The 18,891-nt window shown below is 35.5% G+C and overlaps 1 protein-coding gene and 1 non-coding gene across 2 annotated transcripts in view; one reads left to right on the top strand and one right to left on the bottom strand.

Moving 5' to 3' along the window:
- LOC104664130 (transmembrane protease serine 11G-like) overlaps positions 1-18,891 on the bottom strand; it is a 29,370-nt gene that overhangs the window by 5,451 nt on the left and 5,028 nt on the right. The window contains 7 exon segments of the mRNA XM_010365562.1: positions 851-1,110; positions 2,319-2,424; positions 5,970-6,035; positions 6,799-6,837; positions 17,014-17,097; positions 17,100-17,173; positions 17,846-17,913. Of these exon segments, the coding sequence (XP_010363864.1) occupies positions 851-1,110; positions 2,319-2,424; positions 5,970-6,035; positions 6,799-6,837; positions 17,014-17,097; positions 17,100-17,173; positions 17,846-17,913 (697 nt within the window).
- LOC115895860 lies at positions 10,970-11,073 on the top strand. The gene has a single exon (XR_004055950.1). It is a non-coding gene; the product is annotated as a U6 spliceosomal RNA (small nuclear RNA).

Genomic DNA, 18,891 nt, shown 5'->3' with positions numbered 1-18,891 from the left:
TGGCTTTAAGTCTTAAAAGATTTAATTCCCCTTCACACTTATCATGATTTCCTACAGAACAATGCAGATCGCTCAGAGATTAGGAAAATTTGATTACATAATCTGGGATTATAACGATAGTGTATCAACCGAGACTCAACATCAGAATTTTAGAGTGTATATTGGAGGGAAGCCGACTTCGATAAAAATTAACTGATTAGACTCATATGACTTCATAATAAGAGCCCGAAACAAAAATTAGACATTTGAGGGCAGATTAAACCCTCATATGTAAAAGTCAAGCAATAGACATAAAAATGGGAAAGTCATATCAGGATCTAAACATCTATGTTTTTAGTTTATTGTCAAATTTATAAAGTTTCAGGTTGAAGAACAGCTCCATAGATACATGGACCAGAGGGACCCCATTTAATATTTAGGGCCAGGTAAAGAGTAGTCATTCAGTTTATTCACTTAAGGCTGTTTCTGTTTAGCTGCATGATGCATTGCAAATGCTCATCATTACTAGTGCTTGCAAATTACATACTTTATGAATCAAGAAGTCATAGCAGAAACTACACATATGAAAGACAGCATTTGAAAGAAAAAAAAGATGTAAAAATATGCTTTAATAAATTTGGAAAATAAAGCTCTAACCAGTTTCCAAACATAGGTACTGTGTAATAGTAATGGTGCTAACGTTTTTGAAATTCACCACATCTGTTTCTTATTTGTTTGCTTTTGCCATATTTATCATGGGACATCTGATTTCATCTCTTATTTATTTTGATTTTGTATTTTATTTCATATCCCTGTTCAAATGAAGGATAGGTTTATATTTTTTGCTTTGTTGTTTTACTGAGATACTCACCATCTAATTTAAGTGCCCCCTATCCAGTGACAAACACTTTACTCTTAGGCAAGCCTTCAAAAGTAGCTTCTGGAAGACAGACTCTGTGCACCTCATTGGAAAATATGATGGGGGTGAAGAGCTTCACTACAACGATGTCATCATCGTGTTTATGGGCGGCATAGTTCTCATGAATAATAATTGACTCCACCTTTCTTCTCATTAGTGAGGGACTCAGGGTTATCCCAAAACTAGCCATCCACAGTTTGGGATTTTTCTCACTGATCACAGAGTAAAAGGATTACCGTTGGGTCCTTTCTAAGTTAAATTTGCCCAGGACTCTGGATGGGCAGAGGACATAAATGTGGGAGAGGGGCAAATTTTTTAAGGCAATAATTGATTGGGACCATCCCATCTTCTTATCTGAGGCTTCTCTCCTACGACTGCTTTGTTTTCATCTACTTGATAACAAACCCCCATTCCAAGGCAGCTTAAATTACTCTCCTTGAAGGAAGCTTGTATTTGTATATTATTCTACATTATTCTATATTATTGCCATTTTTGATTATATAAATAACACAAATTAATTTAAGAAAACATAATTATTAAGTAGACATATACACACACAGATTCACGTATACACTCATATCAAGGCACAATCATATAAATGTATGTATCGTTATAAAAAGAAAGGGAGGTAGAATTGGAGTGATATTTTATATATTTGTATTGTTTCCTCATGCTTTCTTTTTATTTAACATCTTACCCAGAGTATTCTCCCATTTTATATAAATTTTACTAGAGCTACTGTATCTCTATATAATTTCCAAGTGTTCTATATGATAAATTGTCAAAAAACATACAAAGAATAAAAGCACAGCACCAAAGATATTCATGTGGGATCATCAGCCTGACAGAGTTTTTTTTTTTTTTTTTTTTTTTAATCTAAAATATCTCTCAGGAGAATAGGTGAGTGTGCATAATCTTTGACAGTGCTGGCTTGTTCCTATTTAAAACTGAGATTGTTGGAGAGTATATTTTCAGTTGGAACTGAAGATATTCTCTCTAATTTTTTCTACTATTCTTCAGTTAACTGTCATTTATTCCTAAGCCTGCTGGACAATCATAAGTGGCACTGGGAGGTCTAAGATGTTTTCTTTTTTGGGTTTTTGTTTGTTTGTTTTTTGAGACAGAGTCTCACTCTGTCACTCAGGCTGAAGTGTGATGGTGTGATCTCAGCTCACGGCAACTTCCGCCTCCTGGGTTCAAGCGATTCTCCTGCCTCAGCCTCATGAGTAGGTGGGACTACGGGCACATGCCACCATGTCCAGTTAATTTTTCTATTTTTAGTAGAGACAGGTGTCACTATGTTGACCAGGCTGCAGCCTAAGATGTTTATAAAGGAAATGTAAAAGAGAGAACTGTCGGATGTGAAGAGATGAAAAAGAGGCAAAGCTAGTGATCCCATAGCTACAGACTGGAAACTCACAAGTCAAAACAGTGAGCTGCGGTCAGGAGCCATTCTTCACTGATCAAAGATGCGCCACACAAATGGATCCCCTCCATCTGCAGGCTCGTTTGCCATGGCCAATCACCTTTTCTTTTTTTTTTTTTAATTGAATTCCAAAGCCTGTGCTCTTTTTATTATTATTATTATTATTATTATTATTATTATACTTTAAATTCTATGGTACATGTGCATAACGTGCAGGTTTGTTACATATGTATAGTTGTGCCATGTTGGTGTGCTGCACCCATCAACTCGTCAGCACCCATCAATTCGTCATTTATACCAGGTATAACACCCAATGCAATCCCTCCCCCCTCCCCCTCCCCATGATAGGCCCCGGTGTGTGATGTTCCCCTTCCCGAGTCCAAGTGATCTCATTGCTTAGTTCCCACCTATGAGTGAGAACATGCGGTGTTTGGTTTTCTGTTCTTGTGATAGTTTGCTAAGAATGATGGTTTCCAGCTGGATCCATGTCCTTACAAAGGACGCAAACTCATCCTTTTTTATGGCTGCACAGTATTCCATGGTATATATGTGCCACATTTTCTTAATCCAGTCTGTCACAGATGGAATTTGGGTTGATTCCAAGACTTTGCTATTGTGAATAGTGCCGCAATAAACATACGTGTGCATGTGTCTTTGTAGTAGAATAATTTATAATCCTTTGGGTATATACCCAGTAGTGGGATGGCTGGGTCATATGGTACATCTAGTTCTAGATCCTTGAGGAATTGCCATACTGTTTTCCATAATGGTTGAACTGGTTTACAATCCCACCAACAGTGTAAAAGTGTTCCTATTTCTCCACATCCTCTCCAGCACCTGTTGTTGCCTGACTTTTTAATGATTGCCATTCTAACTGGTGTGAGATGGTATCTCATTGTGGTTTTGATTTGCATTTCTCTGATGGCGAGTGATGATGAGCATTTTTTCATGTGTCTGTTGGCTGTATGAATGTCTTCTTTTGAGAAATGCCTGTTCATATCTTTTGCCTACTTTTTGATGGAGTTGTTTGTTTTTTTCTTGTATATTTGTTTGAGTTCTTTGTAGGTTCTGGATATCAGCCCTTTGTCAGTTGAGTAGATTGCAAAAATTTTCTCCCATTCTATAGGTTGCCTGTTTACTCTGATGGTAGTTTCTTTTGCTGTGCAGAAGCTCTTTAGTTTAATTAGATCCATTTGTCAATTTTGGCTTTTGCTGCCATTGCTTTTGGTGTTTTAGACATGAAGTCCTTGCCCATGCCTATGTCCTGAATGGTACTACCTAGGTTTTCTTTTAGGGTTTTTATGGTATTAGGTCTAACATTTAAGTCTCTAATCCATCTTGAATTAATTTTCATATAACGAATAAGGAAAGGATCCAGTTTCAGCTTTCTACTTATGGCTAGCCTATTTTCCCAGCACCATTTATTAAATAGGGAATCCTTTCCCCATTTCTTGTTTCTCTCAGGTTTGTCAAAGATCAGATGGCTGTAGATGTGTTGTATTATTTCTGAGGACTCTGTTCTGTTCCATTGGTATATATCTCTGTTTTGGTACCAGTACCATGCTGTTTTGGTTACTGTAGCCTTGTAGTATAGTTTGAAGTCAGGTAGCGTGATGCCTCCAGTTTTGTTCTATTGACTTAGGATTGTCTTGGCAATGCAGGCTCTTTTTTGGTTCCATATGAACTTTAAAGCAGTTTTTTCCAATTCTGTGAAAAAAGTCATTGGTAGCTTTATGGGAATGGGATTGAATCTATCAATTACCTTGGGCAGTATGGCCATTTTCATGATATTGATTCTTCCTATCCATGAGCATGGTATGTTCTTCCATTTGTTTGTGTCCTCTTTTATTTCAATGAGCAGTGGTTTGTAGTTCTCCTTGAAGAGGTCCTTGACATCCCTTGTAAGTTGGATTCCTAGGTATTTTATTCTCTTTGAAGCAATTGTGAATGGAAATTCATTCATAATTTGGCTCTCTGTTTGTCTGTTACTGGTGTATAAGAATGCTTGTGATTTTTGCACATTGATTTTGTATGCTGAGACTTTGCTGAAGTTTCTTATCAGCTTAAGGAGATTTTGGGCTGAGACGATGGGGCTTTCTAAATATACACTCATGTCTTCTGCAAACAGGGACAATTTGACTTCTTCTTTTCCTAACTGAATACCCTTGATTTCTTTCTCCTGCCTGATTGCCCTAGCCAGAACTTCCAACACTATGTTGAATAGGAGCGGTGAGAGAGGGCATCCCTGTCTTGTGCCAGTTTTCAAAGGGAATGCTTGCAGTTTTTGCCCATTCAGTATGATATTGGCTGTGGGTTTGTCATAAATAGCTCTTATTATTTTGTGGTACGTTCCATCAATACCGAATTTATTGAGAGTTTTTAGCATGAAGGGCTGTTGAATTTTGTCAAAAGCCTTTTCTGCATCTATTGAGATAATCATGTGGTTCTTGTCTTTGGTTCTGTTTATATGCTGGATTACATTTATTGATTTGCGAATGTTGAACCAGCCTTGCATCCCAGGGATGAAGCCCACTTGATCATGGTGGATAAGCTTTTTGATGTGCTGCTGAATCCGGTTTGCCAGTATTTTATTGAGGATTTTTGCATTGATGTTTATCAGGGATATTGGTCTAAAATCTCTTTTTTTTGTTGTGTCTCTGCCGGGCTTTGGTATCAGGATGATGTTGGCCTCATAAAATGAGTTAGGGAGGATTCCCTCTTTTTCTATTGATTGGAATAGTTTCAGAAGGAATGGTACCAGCTCCTCCTTGTACCTCTGGTAGAATTCAGCTATGAATCCTTCTGGTCCTGGACTTGTTTTGGTTGGTAGGCTATTAATTATTGCCTCCATTTCAGAGCCTGCTATTGGTCTATTTAGGGATTCAACTTCTTCCTGGTTTAGTCTTGGGAGAGTGTAAGTGTCCAGGAAATTATCCATTTCTTCTAGATTTTCTAGTTGATTTGCGTAGAGGTGTTTATAGTATTCTCTGATGGTAGTTTGTATTTCTGTGGGGTCGGTGGTGATATCCCCTTTATCATTTTTTATTGCGTCTATTTGATTCTTCTCTCTTTTCTTCTTTATTAGCCTTGCTAGCAGCTGTCAATTTTGTTGATCTTTTCAAAAAACCAACTCCTGGATTCATTGATTTTTTGGAGGGTTTTTTATGTCTCTATCTCCTTTAGTTCTGCTCTGATCTTAGTTATTTCTTGCCTTCTGCTAGCTTTTGAATGTGTTTGCTCTTGCCTCTCTAGTTCTTTTAATTGTGATGTTAGAGTGTCAATTTTAGATCTTTCCTGCTTTCTCTTGTGGGCATTTAGTGCTATAAATTTCCCTCTACACACTGCTTTAAATGTGTCCCAGAGATTCTGATAAGTTGTATCTTTGTTCTCATTGGTTTCAAAGAACATCTTCATTTCTGCCTTCATTTTGTTATGTACCCAGTAGTCATTCAGCAGCAGGTTGTTCGGTTTCCATGTAGTTGAGCGGTTTTGATTGAGTTTCTTAGTCCTGAGTTCTAGTTTGATTGCACTGTGGTCTGAGAGACAGTTTGTTATAATTTCTGTTCTTGTACATTTGCTAAGGAGTGCTTTACTTCCAATTATGTGGTCAATTTTGGAACAATGCTCCGGCCCTCCGCCAATCACCTTTTCTTGCAATCCGACCATCAGCAATTCTTTCCACCGATGGGAACTCCTTCCCTAAACCACAACCTGTGAGAAGGGAGTAAGATAGCTAATTCCAGAGTTATAAACATGTGTAGGTATGTCTGGCACATAGTTAAGGGTAGAAATATCTACAAATGTGTCTTACCTTAAAAAAACTATTGAAGCTAATGTTAAATAAACGAATAGTAATACACATTGATAAAATGTTATTATTCACACTTTAAGTAAGTATTAACATTTTAAAAATTATTTAACACTCTCTCTGGTGAATTTAAAACAGCATCATTTTAAAATGTGGCTTTTCACATTCTTCTGGGTCATGCTGTTACGTGCAGCAGTGTACCCTAATAACATTTTTTGAGTGCCAAGTGTACACTATTTATTGCAGAAAATAACATATGTAATTTTTTTTTACAAATGTATGTCTAATATTACAACCAAAATACTACTATAGCATAGACATCAAAGTTTCTATATTAAAGGTTTTGGGTGTCATTTAACCACTAAGCAAAATTTACTACTTTAACAAAGGAGGTCAAATAAAAATAAATACAATGAAATAAAAGAAAACTGTTAAAGAAGACATTAGTGAAACTTTCTGTGAGGAAGAGCAAACATTTTCAAGGAATACATATAGATATTTTCAATTATGACTAGTAATTTTTCCCTTGAGGAGAATAAAATCACATGTCCATCTAGAGATATTATACACTTTTGAGAAAGAGTAAACATGGAAAAAGAGAAATGCTAAATGTTTTGAGTTTTGTTTTTTGATTTATAAACATCTCAGTGATATTCTTGAACTTACAGCTGTTAAGAATGTGTTCTGCTTGTGCTGCATTCATATCTGAAAAAAAAAAAAAACAGAAGATGCTCAGTGATTAAATTATTATAATTTAAAATACTATTCCTACATGATATGTCTTTTTCTGGTTGAGAGGAATTGCATCAGTCAGGAAATTTTTAATTCAAACGCAATAGAATAAAATCCTACGTAAAGGAGAAGGCTAGATGTAAACTGAACTCTTTTGACTGTATGTAGACTCCAGGAAAATCCTGGTTTATGGTTACAAGATCATTGGCATAAAGAAAGATACAGTTTGCCATAAAGGAAGGAGTCTTCTATTTAATCAATGCCACACCATTTTTTCAAATTATAAGTTAAAACAGAAGAATCCAGGAATAGTCTTACATGCGCACTACTATATGTCAAGAAACCATTTCCTTCTGTCGCCATTAATGCATCTTAGAAGTCTGGTAATCTATGCTTGGTCCAGGGATGCTCCCTGTGGAATCAAAATTCACCAATGTGCTAAGAAAACCTCAAAACATGCTATCTTGTTAGTCATTTTTTTCAAAACGTGAAACAAAGAAAACCATAATCAGTGACTATCCTCCCAAATTATTTGAACTGTTCTGTATCCTAGTTAGTATAATGAGCAATCTAGACCCACATTTTGTTAAGATGAAAGCCAATGTGGAGTTTCGGTGAGCCTGAAAACCGATGAGTCTTTAATTTAGGTCAGACGCTAAAGTGGTACATTGAGTTCATCTGCAGGAAAGTATGCTTAAGTTTATTAGAGTAAATCCCTTAGAATTAATTTTTGCCAATAATGGCTTCCATGGCTTCTAGAATAAACCAAACTTCCTACCTGGACCTACATGATATGGTCCTTATTTATGTCTCTGATGGCAAGTGGCCCTGCTGTTGCTTTTACTCATGATTCAATGGCCACCTTGGCCTTCCTGTTTCTTAACTGTGCAAAAGTATTTCTGCCTGCAATCTTTGTTCTAGTTGTACCTTTTGCCAGGAATGCTTATTTCCCTTGGCCTTTTTATGGTTGGTTTCCCTTTGCCACTCAGATCTCAGCTTTAAAATCCTCTCCTCAGAGAGAACTTCCATTACAACCAAATCTAAAGTAGCTTTTTACTCTCTCTGTTCTCCGCATGGAGTTTCAAATTATCTGATATTACTTTGTTTATTTTTTATCTAGTTATTATGTTCCTTGCCACAATTAGATTATTAGTTCCATGAAGCAGAGACTTTAATTTTTGGCACAAATAGGTTCTCAATAAATACTTGCTGAGTGAATAAATAAACGGCAATCATAACTAATAGTTTACTAAGCCTTGTATATTAAGTTTTGTGACAACATTTATTTGCTTATTATATCCTCATAATAATATTATGAGGCAAGTTTATTAAGAACATGATTTATTTTTATTTTTTTAGGGACAGAGTTTCACTCTGTTGCCCAGGGTGGAGTGCAGTGATACAATCATAGCTCACTGCAGCCTCAAACTCCTGGCCTCAAGCAATTCTCTCGCCTTGGCTTTCCAAAGTTCTGGGAATATAGGAGTGAGCTGCCATACCCAGCTGGAACATGATTTAATAATTTGTGAGGCAAAAGCTCGCGCTGCATACATTTCACTGTAATATCAATTATAGTTTAGTGCCATTCTCTGTAGGTTATGGAGCGGTGGGAGAGGGGTAGAATTACAGTTAGTTCACAGTTAAGTTTAGCTCAATCCTAAACTCATCTCCATTTATGTAAAAACTATTGTTGAACTTCCATGATGGTGCTGTATATCAAATGTGAGCATTATGTAATACATGTGTTCCATCTGCAGGATAAAAGAGGTTGAATACCTCCAGTTCTAGAACAAGATTGTGTAGACTCACTTTTCCCTGCTTGTCTCTTGTAAAAACAACTAGGTAATCTAAAAATTATTCATCAAATAACAATAAAAGAACTCTGAAAGCTGGAAGGAAGAAGACAGAATGGCTAGAGACTTCAGAATTTAAGGAAGGACAAGTGGTGCATGTTCCTGGGTTTTCTTTTTATTTCACAGATACGCTGGACTGGGGACCTAAGGCCTGCGATTTGTAATCAGCAACAGGAATAGACAAAATGATCTCAATACAAGTCAGTTCTCTCTCTCCAAAGTACTGGGAAAGGGAAAGCACAACAGACAGCTAATGGGAAATTCAAACCTTCTGCTTCGCAGCCAAGTCCTGGCAGTCCATTCTGCCAGCAGCAGTGACAGCAGAAAGCCCTTGACCATCCCAATCCACACTTCAAAACCAGGAACTACCTGGCAGACTGATATACCCACAAAGACAGTGGCAGCAGAGACCTGCGTCTACTCAGAAACATAAGGAGACTCAGGCCCAGCACCCCTCCACGAAGGGGTGCCCACTGATTCAAGGCAGCCCAGGGAAGCATGTTCTACTCCCACAAAAGGCACGGGAAACAGTAATCAAGAGGAAGTGCAGAATAGTATTGCAAGGATATGAAAACTGAATTGTCACTGAAACAACAAAAGTAAGAATCTGTACTCTAAACCTAAGCAGGTTGCCTATCTGTTAAAGTAGAAGAATTAAATCGAATCAGAAGTCTCCTAATGTAACTAAAATGTTCAGAAGACAAAGAAAAATTGCTCATCATACCCCAAAACAGAAAACTATAATCTAAATAAGAAAAGACAACCAATGCCAATCCTGAGATGAATAAGATGTTGGATGAATAAGATGTTGATGTGTATTTTAAAGACCTGCCATAAAAGTGATTTAGAAATAAAGTACAAATTATCTTGAAACAAACAAACAAAAAAAAACCTGGAAAATCTCAGCAAATAAATAGAAATTATAAAAAAGGATCAAACGAAAGATTATAGGACTGAATAATACAATAAGCAAAATAACAACAATAATAATAATGAACCAATCTGATGGATGGTGCTAATAGTGGAGTAGAAAAGATGAAGAATGAAGTTAGTAAACTTGAATGTAAGTGAATAGAATTCACTCAGTCTGAAGACAGAGTATAAATGGATTGAAGAAAATGAACAAAGTCTCTGGGATCTGTGGGACAGTAGCAAAAGATCTAACATTGGTATCATTAGATTTTCAGAAGGAGAGGAAAATAAGTGTGAGGCTGAAAAATATTCAAAGAATTAATTATTGAAAACTCCCCAAATTTGGCCAAAGATAGAGACCAACAGACTCAAGAAGATGAGTAAATCCCAAAGAGTATGAATTGCAAGAATCCATACCAAGACCCATTATAACTGAACTACTAAAATTGAAAGAAAAAAATCTTAAAAGCATACAGAGAAAAACGATGCATTACCTGAAGCAGAACACCAATTCAGTAACAGTGGTTCTCATCCGAAACCATGAAGGCCAAATGAAAGTGGCAGAGCATTTTTCAAGTTCTGAAAAAAAAAGAACTATCAACCCTGAATCCCATAACCTGTGAATTTCTTTGAGACATACAGAAGAAATAAGTATATTCTCAGATGAAGAGAAACAAAGAATGTATTTCTAACAAACCTTCCCTTAAATAATGACTAAACAACAGTATCCAAACAAAAAGCAAATAATTACAGGAGGCTAGAATGTGCAGAAAGAAAAGAAAGCTACAGAATGAATAAAAATAAAAGTAAACAAAACACTATCTTTCACTTAATGAGTTTCTTAAATAAATATATTTTATGGTTGAAGGAAAAACTATGACACCAACTGATGTTGTGCTGAATGTATGTTGAAGAAATATTTAAGATAAGTATACTTTAAAAGTAGGTAGGTTAAAGAGACCCAAACTGAAGTACATTCAAATGAAATGTCACCACTACATTTCATTGGAAGTGGTAAAATGTCAGCACCACTAGGCTGTGATTAGTTATGTATATAATGGTAAAACTCACAATAGCCTCTAAGATGACTGCACAAATTGATGAATTTTAAAAAGCCATAAATAAATCAAAATAAAATTATAAAAAGTATTCAAGTTGCTCGCAAAAGGATAAGAAAAAAGGAACAGAGAAATAAGACACATCCAACAGAAAACAAATTATAAAATGAAAGCCTTAAACCCTAATGTATGTACGTGATTTAAACATAACAATTAAAAGACAAGGGTTGGCAGGATAGATTTTAAAAACATAACTCAACAATGTGGTTTATAAGAAACTCCGTGCTCACTTCAGCAGCACATATACTAAAATTGGAACAATACAGAGATTAGCCTGGCCCCTACACAAGGATGACACAAAGATTTACGAAGCGTTCTATAATATTCCACTACAAACACATGGAAGTACACAGTCCAATGACACTCGGAAGCAACACATAAAGAAGTCTGCAGAATAACCAGCTAGCATCATGATGACAGGATCAAATTCATATATAACAATACTAACCCTAAATATAAATAGGCTAAATGCCCCAGGTAAAAGACACAGAATGGCCAGCTGAATAAAGAGTCAAGAGCCATCAGTATGCAGTCTTCAATGGACCCATCTCATGTGCAAAGACAGACATAGGCTCAAAATAAAGGGATGAAGGAAAATTTACCAAGCAAGTGGAAAACAGAAAAAAGCAGGGGTCGCAATCCTAGTTTCTGACACAACGGATTTTAAACAAACAAAGATAAAAACAGACAAAGAAGGGCATTACATAAAGGTAAAGGGTTCAATTCAACAAGAAGAGCTAACTATCCTAAACATATATGCACCCAACACAGAAGCAGATTCATAAAGCAAATTCTTGGGGACCTACAAAGAGACTTATATTTACACACAGTAATAGTGAAAATACTTTATTATCTCACTGACAACGTTAGATCATCGAGACAGAAAAATTAACGAAGATATTCAGGACCTTAACTCAGCTCTGGATCAAGCAGACCTATCTCCAGCCAAAACAACAGAATATACATTCTTCACATCGCCACATGGCACTTACTCTAAAATTGATCACATAGTCGGAAGAACTGAAATTATAACAAGCAGTCTCTCAGAACACAGCGCAATAAAATTAGAACTCAAGATTAAGAAACTCATTCAAAACCACACAACTAACATGGAAATTGAACGATCTGCTCCTGAATGACTCCTGGGTAAATAATGAAATTAAGGCAGAAATCAATAACTTCTCTGAAATTAATGAGAACAAAACGACAATTTACCAGCGTGTCTGGCATTCAGCTAAAGTAGTGGTAAGAGGGAAATGTATAACACTAAATGTCCACATCAGAAAACTAGAAAGATCTCAAATCAACAACCTAACATTACAACTAAAAGAATTAGAGAATCAACAGCAAATAAACCCCAAAGCTAGCAGATGACAAGAAATAACTAAGATCAGAGTAGAACTGAAGGAGACAGAGACATGAAAAACCCTTTAAATAATCAACAAATTCAGCAGCTGTTTGCTTTTAATTAATAAAATAGATAGACTGTCAGCTAGACTAATAAAGAAGAAAAGAGAGAAGACTCAAATAGACACAATCAGAAATGATAAGGGGAATATCACCACTGACCCCACAGAAATATAAACAACCATCAGAGAGTACTGTAAACACATCTATGCACATACACTAGAAAATCTAGAAGAAATGTATAAATTCCTGGACACATATGCCCAACCAAGACTGAAATAAAAATAAATTGAATCCCTGAACAGACTAGTAATGGGTTCTGAAGTTAAGGCAGTAATAAATAGCCTGTCAACCAAAAAAAAAAAAAAAAGCCCGAAACCAGACAGATTCAAAACTGAATTCTGCCAGAAGTACAAAGAAGACCTTCAAACAATACTACAAGGCTACAGTAACCAAAACAACATGGTACCAGTATAAAAACAGACACATAGTCCAATGGAACCAAATAGATATCTCAGAAATAAGACCACACATCTACAACCATCTGATCTTGGAAAAACCTGACAAAAACAAGCAATTGGGAAAGGATTCCCTATTCAATAAATGGTGCTGGGAGAACTGGCTAGCCATATGTAGAAAGTTGAAACTGGGCCCTTTCTTTACATCATACACAAAATTTAACTTTTGGGAGGCCGAGGTTGGCAGACCATGAGATCAAGAGATCGAGACCAGCCTGGCCAACATGGTGAAACCCTGTCTCTACTAAAAATACAAAAATTAGCTGGACATGGTGGCACATGCCCGTAGTCCCAGCTACTCGAGAGGTTGAGGCAGGAGAATCGCTTGAACCGGGAGGTGGAGGTTGCAGTGAGCTGAGATCCCACCACTTCACTCCAGCCTGCTGATAGAGCAAGACTCCATCTCAAAAATAAAATAAAATAAAATAAAATAAAATAAAATAAAATAAAATAAAATAAAATAACACAAGATGGTTTAAGGACTTAAATGTAAAACCCACAACTATAAAAACCCTAGAAGAAAATTTAGGCAATACCATTCAAGACATAGAAATGGGCAAATATTTCATGACTAAAGTGCCAAAAGCGATTTTAACAAAAGCAAAAATTGACAAATGGGATTCAATTAAACTAAAGAGCTTCTGCACAGCAAAAGAAACTATCATCAGGGTGAACAGAAACCTACAGAATGGGAGAAAATTTTACAGCGTATCCATCTGATGAATGTCTAATATCCAGAGTCCACAAGGAACTTAAACAAATGTACAAGAAAAAAACAATTTCAGTAAAAAGTGAGCAAAGGACATGAACAGACACTTCTCAAAAGAAGACATATATGCAGCCAAGAAACATATGAAAAAGAGCTCAACATCACTGATCATTAGAGAAAAGCATATCAAAACCACAATGAGACACCATCTCACACCAGTCAGAATGGCTACTATTAAAAAGTCACAAAACAACAGAGGCTGGCAAGGTTGTGGAGGAAAAGGAATGCTTTTACACTGGTGGTGGGAATGTAAATTAGTTCAACCATTGTGGAATACAGTGTGGCGATTCCTGAAAGACCTAGAGGCAGAAATATCATTTGACCCAGCAATCCCATTACTGGGTATATACCCAAAGGAATAGAAACCATTCTATTACAAGGATACACACACACGTACATTCATTGCAACACTATTCACAATAGTGAAGACACAGAATCAACCCAAATGCCCATCAATAATAGCCTGGATAAAGAAAATGTGGTGCATATACACCATGGAATACTATGCAGCCATAAAAAGGACTGAAATAATGTCCTTTGCAGGGACATGGATGGAGTTGGAAGCCATTATCCTCAGCAAACTAACACAAGAACAGCAAACCAAACATCACATATTCTCGTTTATAAGAGAGAACTGAATGATGAGAACACATAGACACATGAAGAGGAACAACACACACTGTGGCCTGTTGGAAAGCAGGTGGTGGGAGGAGGCAGAGCATCAGGAAGAATAGCTAATGGATGCTGGGCTTAATACCTAGGTGTCGGGTTGATCTGTGTAGTAAACCACCATAGCACATGTTTACCTGTGTAACAAACCTGCACATCCTGCACATGTACCCCTCAGCTTAAAAGTTGAAGAAAAAAATTTTTAATGTTTTATTTTTTAATTGACAAAAAAAGAAACTCATTTCAAACATAGCTACATAGATAAACTGAAAGTAAAAGAATGGAAAAGATAAATCATAAAAACAATTTTAAAGGGAGTATTGGTATCAGATCATGTAAATTTCAAAGCATGGAAAATTACTAGGGCCAAAGAGGCACATTATGTAATGATAAAGGATCAACCCATCAAGAACTTTAGTAGCCAATACAATTTTGGTAGAGGAGAATAAAGTGGGGTAAATCATATTTACCAGTTAAGGCTTAATATACTGTTGCAGTAATCAAGAAAGTATGGTACCAGTGAAAGGATAGACCTAAATCAATGGAAAAGAATGGAGAACCCAAAAGTATATTCATACAAGTATGCCCCATATACCTAATTAGTTTTTGACAAAGGAGTAAAAGTAACTCAATGGAAGATGAATAACGTTTTTACAAACGGTACTGGAATAATGGAACATCAATTAAAAAAATTTAAAAAGCCTCTACCTAAATCTCATAGCATAGAAAATTAACTCAAAATGGATTATAGACTTAAATGTAAAATATAATGTAATGTAAAACTATGAAACTTCCAGAAAAAATGTAACATGTAGAAAAAGTATAAGTTTAAAATGTAAAACTATAAAACTTACAGAAAAGAGCCTAGATATCTGAGAAAGTCCCATCAAATAATACATTAAATTCATTTATTCTTTCTTAGTAACTTTGAAAGCATTTTTACACCCTCCTAAAGAGTAAGTTCTACATTTATTATCTTATTTTTGCAAAACAGGAACTAATGCACAGTTTCAGCAACTTTTGCAAGGCTGACTACTGTCATTATTGCTAGAATACAGGTCTTCTAAGTCCTAGACTAGCGTTCTCTCTACCATCATCTGCAGTCTCTCTGAATGCATTCCATGCATTTTTTCTTTATATTCTTTATATTTAAATGATGTTTCTTATCCTATAAAATTCAACTCTAGTGTTAAAATTTTGAAATACGCAACCTCTCACTTTTTTTCCCCTATACGGTTCTAAAACTCTATGTGGAAAGAGAAATGATTTTAAGGTCTTCAGTTTTCTGTTGTATTATTACTTTTAAAAATTCCCTCTTTTTTTCCTGCCCACTTTCAAGAGATTGAGTTGTTTTATAGAGTTAAAGATAAAACTCTCACAAATACCATGTTCCTGTCCTGTGTTGAGTTCTATGCTAACGCTGGGGATGTGCTTGTGACTACAGCAGGCATATATTTCCTGTGTTCAGAAAGTTATATCTTTTGGAGAGAAACATGAAATAAAAAATATACAAATCAAAGCAACTCCCAAGCACCCTTGTGAAGTATGTAAGTATAAGGAATTACCATTGCATGGAAGCCTTTGGTTGGGAATAAGGATCATCTCAACAATAACATGCTTAGACAAGCAACTGAGTATCTGGTGATGAGTGATGCATCACCAGTAGATGCCTACACGAACCAATAATGAGACCTAAATCACCCCCTCCTCCCCACATCCAGCAACACTGTGAAAGGATGTAATTCCCTCTGGCACCATAAAGTAGATGCCGAGGTAAGAGTGAGGGATAGGTCCAGAAATAATGAGTTTAAGATTTTAACATTTGACTTAAAAGTAAAGTTACACTTGACAGATACCTATACCTCCTCAACAAAACATTTCCTTCAGAAAGTGTTGTCTCTGCTATCTATAGTCCAGTGCTTTGAATTCAGAGTCTATTCTGTCCTGTCTGCATAACTAATGGAACTGAATGTTGGGTATTACTCACAGAGACTACTCATTCTTATCTTCAAGCTATTTTTTCTTCTTTCTGACTTTGGTCAAATCTACAATATAATTTTATCTTCTGTTAACATACTACAATGTATATGCTCTAACCTCCCAGAATAGTTCTGGGAAAAGGTACTGAGTGAAGAATGACTGATAATTTGTAATTTTCGATCAGCCTTATAATCTCAATGCAAAAGTTAAACAAGTTCTGGTAAAACATGACAACTTCAAAGCTAGAGGCAGCTAGTAGTTTTAGGATTATGATGAACTTTATTTAATTTCATATCCTGAACACTTATCAATCAGTTCTTTGTGTCTGTGTTGCAAATAAGATGGTGTCTTCATGCCTCAGACAGATACTATCCAAGTCTGATGTCTTTCTTGTCATTCTGCCCACTCCATGTCCCGGGCCAATCCTATCCTGTGTGCTGTAGAGAGGGTATGAGAGTGTATCTTACAATGCCAGGCCTCTTTCCTCCTTCCTCCCATATTTTGTTTGTGCCCTACATATTGTGGTTCGTGCATCCATACCACTTTCACATTCTGGATTCAGATTGGAAAGAGTATTTCAAGAGAGTCAGACACTATAGATTACTACTGTATATCAACAGCAGAGTGTTGGTTTTTATCATATGTATGCTGCATGAACACAAACAATTCCACTGAGATCTTGTTTAAAAAGGAAGAAATGTTATTATATTTGGGTTATCATACAATTCTTACTTATAATTATTTCCATACTAGCCAAAAGAAGATAATCTTCCTTATCACAATCAAAAGGTTTGTTCATTATCAAGTAAACAAGAGACTTGAAAAGTAGTCTTCTTTATGGTGAAATAAAGAAGCTCTCTCTGTATATGAGAAGGTTATTAAAATGAGTAACTATAATATGAAAGAAAAATAATATTTCTTGCCTTTAAGGTAAGGTAATGAAGTGTCTATCTTCAAGAAGCTTTCATTTGATTTCAACTTCTGATGCAAAATGTTATCAGCTGCATTTTTATTGCGTTCTCATTGTTAGGAATAAACTGAAATTTAAGCAATACATCTGCTTTCAAATTGTCATTACTTGGCCTGAAAAACAAAATAACCAGAATGAATGAGGCCACAGCCACAGCAATTATGATGTCATACTTTATTACTTAAATATTAGTTATATCTTCAAGAAAATACAACATAAATATTTTACACATTTTATTGTCATAGATTTTCACCCCTTGTGTCACACAGGTATTAATACCTAAATTATTCCCTGCTTGTAAAACTTGATCATATTTAGGGAGGAGAGAGTATCTGACAGTTATAGAATTATTTTTTCTAAAACAGAAATCTAAAGCACTTGTTACGTCCACCAACATTGTATATATATAATCATAAACTATATATGTGAATATATATTCAATATATATTCCTGTGATTCAAAAATTCATTTTTTAAAGTGAATTTGACTTATTTTTTAAAGTCAGTAAAATTGAGAGCAGTAGTTAATAATTGAAAGAATCTTCCATAAGAAAAGCAAAAGACTTTAAAAGGACAACCCATAGAACATATTTCATCACTACTGAAGAAACTCTCTCACTACAGGAACTCTATACAGGAGGAATAACAAATGTAATAACATTAAACTATTTTCACGCTTGATATATCTAAGATCTTTAGACCTGCATACAAAGCAAATAACTGAAGAATAACTATATAATAAAAAGCTGCCTTTTATAATCATGCAAATTAATTAACTGTGATTACCTAAAGTTGACAACATGATGCTTGATGAAATGATGGTTTACATTGGATCTCTGAAATATCTTATCTATCTGAGAAAAGAAAAAATACAACAAAATAGAGTTTTGTTAAATATGAATTTCACACATTTCAATATATCACAAAAATGCTTACATAAAGCCTGCCATGATGCAAATAACATGTACTTCAATGTTTATTTACGATTAGCCCGCCCAAACCTCATTTGGGCATAATCCCGCCATCATAAATATTATCTCTACAATCGGATGGTGATACTTGAACAACTTGTCACATGGTCAAAGATGACTATCTAAAGGGTTGACTTAACAAGGCATTTCAACCTCTATTATAAAATATACATGGAGAAGGAGGCACAGAGATTTGAAAGCTCGATATATATGGATGCATCACTCACTCATCACTCAATATCATTCCAGCTCAGTTATCATCCTCATGGATGTGATTGAAAGATCAGCTTTTTAGGCTCTAAATAAACTTTTTTGGCCAGATTTTGATGCTGTGGCAAATGGGAGAAAGGAGGAGGACACATATTACTGAACAGCTCTCTAGAAACATCATACTTACCAATAAAAATGTAGGAAAGGATTACTTAGAATAAGATAAGACTGTAAATGCCACTGTGTGTCATTTTAGACTTCCTACATAGGATAATTTGTCTGTGGTATGAATACCTAGGTCAAATTATTTCTTAATAAAACCACAGCTTGTTACAAAATATGTGGTCTCATAAGCCTGATTATAGACTCAACAAGCTGGCTTGTCAGAAAAAAGACTGACTATATACTTAAGTGAACCTGAGTCTGCATAGTGAGTTTCATAAACCAGAAGAGAAGAGCTGCTAAGTTGTGAAACCGGGTATATGCCAAAGAAGTGCTTTTCATTTATCTGACTTGATTTATGAAATTTTCTTTGGTGAAATGCCATGTAATATCATCTTGAATAGGCTGGTGAGTACAAGTTAATTAATAAATCAATAGTTACTCAAAACAAATGGTTATGTGTTTTTCTTCTAATTAACTATGAAGGGA

This window comes from Rhinopithecus roxellana, chromosome 2 (genome assembly GCF_007565055.1).
Source record: "Rhinopithecus roxellana isolate Shanxi Qingling chromosome 2, ASM756505v1, whole genome shotgun sequence".
NCBI classification, from domain to species: Eukaryota; Metazoa; Chordata; class Mammalia; order Primates; family Cercopithecidae; genus Rhinopithecus; species Rhinopithecus roxellana.
This window is presented reverse-complemented; position numbering and strand designations above follow the sequence as displayed.